General features: G+C 34.2%; 1 protein-coding gene across 2 annotated transcripts; it reads left to right on the top strand.

The window, feature by feature from the left end:
• Positions 1–682: 682 nt before the first annotated feature.
• LOC132049509 (cytokinin riboside 5'-monophosphate phosphoribohydrolase LOG3-like) lies at positions 683–4,834 on the top strand. 2 transcript variants are annotated; one of them, XM_059440340.1, is made up of 7 exons: positions 683–949; positions 1,837–1,934; positions 2,063–2,093; positions 2,938–3,037; positions 4,075–4,145; positions 4,252–4,395; positions 4,505–4,834. In XM_059440340.1, the coding sequence occupies exons 1-7, from the start codon at positions 827–829 to the stop codon at positions 4,595–4,597; spliced, it is 660 nt and encodes a 219-aa protein (XP_059296323.1). In that variant the 5' UTR covers positions 683–826; the 3' UTR covers positions 4,598–4,834. The 2 variants fall into 2 exon arrangements, with proteins under 2 accessions (XP_059296323.1, XP_059296324.1); XM_059440341.1 differs by lacking the exon at positions 683–949 and adding an exon at positions 1,540–1,694.
• The last annotated feature ends 212 nt before the right edge of the window (positions 4,835–5,046 follow it).

The raw sequence follows: 5,046 nt of genomic DNA, 5'->3' as shown, positions 1-5,046 counted from the left end.
ATAATCAAGACAAGAAAATAGCAACAAAGAATAATATTTGATTTCAAGAATTTCTGCGGGGGTAATATTTGATTTCAAGAATTTGTGCAGGGGTAATATTTGATTTCAAGAATTTGTGCGGAGGTTACAATATTTATGAAATCTTAAATAAAAAGATGTAATCCTCTGATTCTTCTCCTCACGATACGACCATCAATCAAGGGCTCTGCTTGTTCTTGAATGGACGGATTACTTGTTGTCGAGATTTCACTACGAATGCAGAGCCGAGCTTTAATCACAAATATAGAGGTATGGAAACTTGCGGCTCACCACTTGGAGCGAAGACTTCTCAGTATGCGGAAGACTTGCGGCTCACCACTGACCATCTTTCAATCTATGTAGTTTTGCCATTACTCGCTATGTGAGACTTTTCGGCGTGAATTCCCATTAAATCAGACCCCCATATATGTACGGGACATTGGATTGGATGGAAACAAAAAGAAAAGAAATAAAATGGTCCACTAGTGCTTACTGGAGTGCGTATAAAACAAGTGTGTCGAGTATTGGTGACGTGGAATGCGGCTCGTACATAGAACCATTTGGTGAGTAGCCAATGGAGTGGTCACGCTGAAAAGTTATATAGGCACTGTTTAATTTCTTCCATGGTACATGTATATGTAAGGATGCATATCTATAAAGCTAGCTAAGCTCCCTCTCTATATATATTAGTCTCTCTCAGCATATGCAAAAAGAATAATAGCATAGCAACATTCTTACTTTATCATCTATTTTGCAAAACCCAAGAAGTGGTTCTTGTTTTACAACATAAAAGGAACAGTGTAAAAATATGGAGAGGGAAAGTGATGTAGTAAAGGGTTCAAAATTCAAGAGGATTTGTGTGTTTTGTGGGAGTAGTCAAGGCAAAAAGAGTAGTTATCAAGATGCTGCCATTGAACTTGGCAAAGAATTGGTATATTACCTTCAAATATCAACAATGACTCCCTTTTTTTGTTCTTGATTTTATCTTTAACCCTTTTTTTCTTTTCCTTTTTTCTTTCTCATTTTGCTGGTTTTTGCATAAAGATTGTTCCTTTTTTGTGTCCATGAAAATGGGGTTCTCTTACTTTGAAGTAAATACAAGTTCTTGATAATGATATTTAGTTTTTTCAAGTTGTTCACATGGTTCTTGATTGGAATTTTAGGTCTATTGTCCCCTTATTATTCTAGTAATTTTTTATATTCGCTTTATGGATTCTTCAAAATATTAAAGCCCTTACATGTTGAATTCTCCAAAAATGCACTACTTTTGGAGAATACCAGACGCACCCGTCGATATTTCTAAAGAGTCCGAGCAACATAGTTTTCTTGTTACATGCAGTGCTTATATTTCTCTAAAATGACAGAACACTTCTGTTTTTCTCTCTGTTTCCTTTTGTGTGTGTGTATATACCACTCATTTCAAGTTTCATTCTTTTCTGCAAGTTGCTTTGATTTTCACACATGTGAAATATGACAAGGTTTTCAGCTTTTAGTGCTAGTTTTTACAATTTTGTGTAATGTATACTTTCATCTACAGGATTTTTTTTCTTCCGGGCCCTCTTTTCTGTCATAGTTTTCTCATTGCACAATCTTTGTTTCTATGCCTTCTTCTCTTCTTCACACCAAGCAAATGAAATAGTTGCACTTAAAAGTACATCTGTTTTTAGTAACAAATGGTATAATCCATTTTTACCCTTCCCTCTTTATAATCAATAAACAACTTGAATGTGCTTTTAGACTTAAACGTGATTACTTTATACTTTAAATTGTCATTCTTTTTTAAATTATGGGGTTGATCTGGTGTTTGTCTTATGAAAGGTTTCAAGGAATATTGATTTGGTGTATGGAGGAGGTAGCATAGGCCTAATGGGCTTAGTTTCACAAGCAGTTCATGATGGTGGTCGCCATGTTATTGGGTGAGAAAAATATCTCAGTTTGTGTGTCTTGTGTTAATTAGTGCAAATGTTCTTCTTTCTTTTTTTTTTTTTTTTTTTTTCTTGTCTGTTAAAAATTGAATTTTTGTCATGTTATTGTTTGTCTGCAGAGTCATTCCCAAGACACTCATGCCTCGAGAGGTATGTCTACTATGATCAAGAAAAGTATTAGTAGTACCCTTTAATCTTTTATAATCCATGTTTAAAGAGTTGATACTTTTGAGTTTAAACTATTGGTTCTAATTTAAATATTGATTATGGTTCTGTCAGTTGATGTACCAAAGAGGGTATTTACAAAGTTCTATGCTGTGCTGTATACACTTTTTTTTTTTCTTTCTTCTCCTTTGAGTGCCTTATCCATATACCATGGTACTTCGATATCTGGCTTTTTACTAGTCTAATGTATTTTTAGGTTCCATATATGTTGTTTTTTTCACTTTCCTTCTGCATACAGAGACCACTATTAGCTCCTGTGTTTTTTTCCTTTGCTGTTTCTGCAACTTTTATATGTATGTATATGTGTATATATCTTGAAGTGGTGGTGTATGATAAGGCTAAGGCTAAGATTACTTTCTTCTGCACCTGCTGACCCTATGGACTTTTTTGGGATTAAGTCTTCTTTTTCTGAAATAGTACTCATCATTGCTTCACTGTGCAGCAACATTCACTACACTACAATAACTTCTTTTATCTTTATTTCTACCAAATACTCTGATTCTTGAAAAAAAAAAAAAAAAAGTTTTTTTGGGCTTTTGCCATTTTTGGCCCGTCGGTCAAAAATTAATTTCGGGCGCTAGCCAAAACAAACAAAACATAAACATTGATTACGTAAATTATATGTATATCTTTATGAATATTTTATGCATACTATATGTATATTTATATACTTAATATACAAAGCATATACATTTACTGACTATTATTTTTAGTACGGTCCAAAAATGTAATAATTTTTTTTTCTGATATATGGTACTTGTTTTCACAGTTAACTGGTGAAACAGTAGGAGAAGTGAAGGCTGTTGCAGGTATGCATCAAAGGAAAGCAGAGATGGCTAGGCACTCTGATGCTTTTATTGCCTTACCAGGTTGGTAAAAGGCCTTACAGTCAAAGTTTAACTTTTGCACGCAAATTCCTATGCAAAAATACTTAAAAGAATAAATGAGGGAAAAAAAGACAATCAGTGGTTTAATATTTGCTATTTTGGGCATTGGATTCATTATATGTTTCCTTTTTTTTATTCTTCTGATAGTTCAGTCAGTCATCTTCTTGGTTTAGTATTCCTCTTCTGTCCTCATAATAGAAACTATGTATAAGTTCCTTTAAAAGGACACAAATAATAGAATTTTGGAGTTTTGCCGGATTTATAATAACCTTGAATTGATAATCTTACTCTTGGATACTAGTTCAAAATAAGTGATTGCCATAAAGAATAATTATGCTCAAATTATGTATATCAAGAATGTGAGGGGTCAGAGGCTATGTTGCTGAATTTTTTTTAAAATTGTCGTCGCACCCCTGTCAGATTCTCCAAAAATACATTACTTTTATACAATCCGACACACACGGCAACATTTTTTGAGGTTTCGAGCAAACATAGGTTAATGCTGGGATAAATCAGTACTATTTTACAAGTTCACTGGACCTTGAAGTTGTCACAATCTCCAAGACTCATCATTAAGGACCAACAGTTCAAACCATAGTTGTTGACCTATCAACATCTTACACTGAAATTGGAGGTTATTCACTGTGAGAAAACCTACTATTGTGATTTGTTCTTTTCCTTTAATGTGCTTATAGCCACTGGGGGGGTGATAGAAAAAGGAGAAAAGTGTCATACTTTCACTGACTTGGTAATGCCAACTGGCTGCTGGACATAACAAGCCATCATGCTAACTCCACTTTAGGAGTCTCCAGTTTCTTCACAAATTCAAACTAGTCATATTATTTAGTCACACACTGTATTTATGAGATTCATGCCCTGTATCATTCCTCTGTTGTTCTTTGTTTATGTTTTCATTTTGCCACTTTGTTTTTTACATTTGACTAATTTGATCAACCTAAGTAGGATTTTAGGGTTTATTATCATTAAACACTAACGATATTGTCTCCGTTCACATCTAGGTGGTTATGGAACTCTTGAGGAGCTGCTTGAAGTGATAACATGGGCGCAACTAGGCATCCATGATAAGCCGGTATATTTTTAATTTTTGATGTACTTTTAGATCATCAAGATTTTTTTTGTTCTTGTACTTGAGTTTCTAGCTTAATATTCGTAATCAAGAAACATGAATTTTGCAGGTAGGATTGCTGAATGTGGATGGATATTACAATTCATTATTGTCATTTATCGACAAAGCTGTTGAGGAAGGTTTCATCAGCCCAAATGCCCGCCACATCATCATATCAGCACCAACACCAAAGGAACTAGTCAAGAAACTGGAGGTAGACACAATGTTTTAAAAAAAGAAACTAACTTCCTTTGTTGGAATGGCCATGCACATAAAAAATATTTCATTCTTTATTGAAGTGTACATTTTCTTTGCGATTGTAGGAATATGTTCCTTGCCATGAAGGAGTTGCTTCTAAGTTGAGCTGGGAGACGGAGCAACTTGGTTACCCCCAAGCACAAGAAATTGCAAGATGAAAGCTGGATTTGCAGCATAGAATTGTGCGTTAGGACGTGGAAATACTGAATTACTGGGAGAAGCTAACTTGAAATTCTTAATTTTTGTCATGGGGAAGGGTGTTCTTTTTTGTGTTCATCCTGTAAATCACTCTAGAAATGATAACAGTATCTCACCCCCTTCAAGAGTGGAAATTTCCTTGTTTACTGTAAGCTGTAACTACTAAGATATGCATATGGACTTCTTCTTAATGTTTATTATAGTGTGTAGTTTAGTCCTTATATTTCGAGTAAATTCCCTAAATGGTCAGCCATGTATTGAGAATGCCTATAAATATCACTTTTGTTTCTTTTCAGATTAGAATATCACCAACTATCATTAATTTTCTCCAAATATACTAAATGCACAAAATTCTCCTTCTCTCATAGTTGGCATGTCATGTCATGTCACATAAAATTCTATTTTTTAA

Source organism: Lycium ferocissimum, chromosome 3 (assembly GCF_029784015.1).
Source record: "Lycium ferocissimum isolate CSIRO_LF1 chromosome 3, AGI_CSIRO_Lferr_CH_V1, whole genome shotgun sequence".
Taxonomy (NCBI): domain Eukaryota; kingdom Viridiplantae; phylum Streptophyta; class Magnoliopsida; order Solanales; family Solanaceae; genus Lycium; species Lycium ferocissimum.
The sequence above is the reverse complement of the archived record's forward strand: the minus strand, read 5'-3'. Positions and strand labels throughout refer to the sequence as shown.

Coding starts and splice junctions, on each gene's coding strand:
- LOC132049509 (XM_059440340.1), top strand. CDS start 827: ATGGAGAGGGAAAGTGATGTAGTAAAGGGTTCAAAATTCAAGAGGATT. Junction 1,935..2,062: donor GGTGGTCGCCATGTTATTGG/GTGAGAAAAATA, acceptor GTTTGTCTGCAG/AGTCATTCCCAAGACACTCA. Junction 2,094..2,937: donor AGACACTCATGCCTCGAGAG/GTATGTCTACTA, acceptor TTGTTTTCACAG/TTAACTGGTGAAACAGTAGG.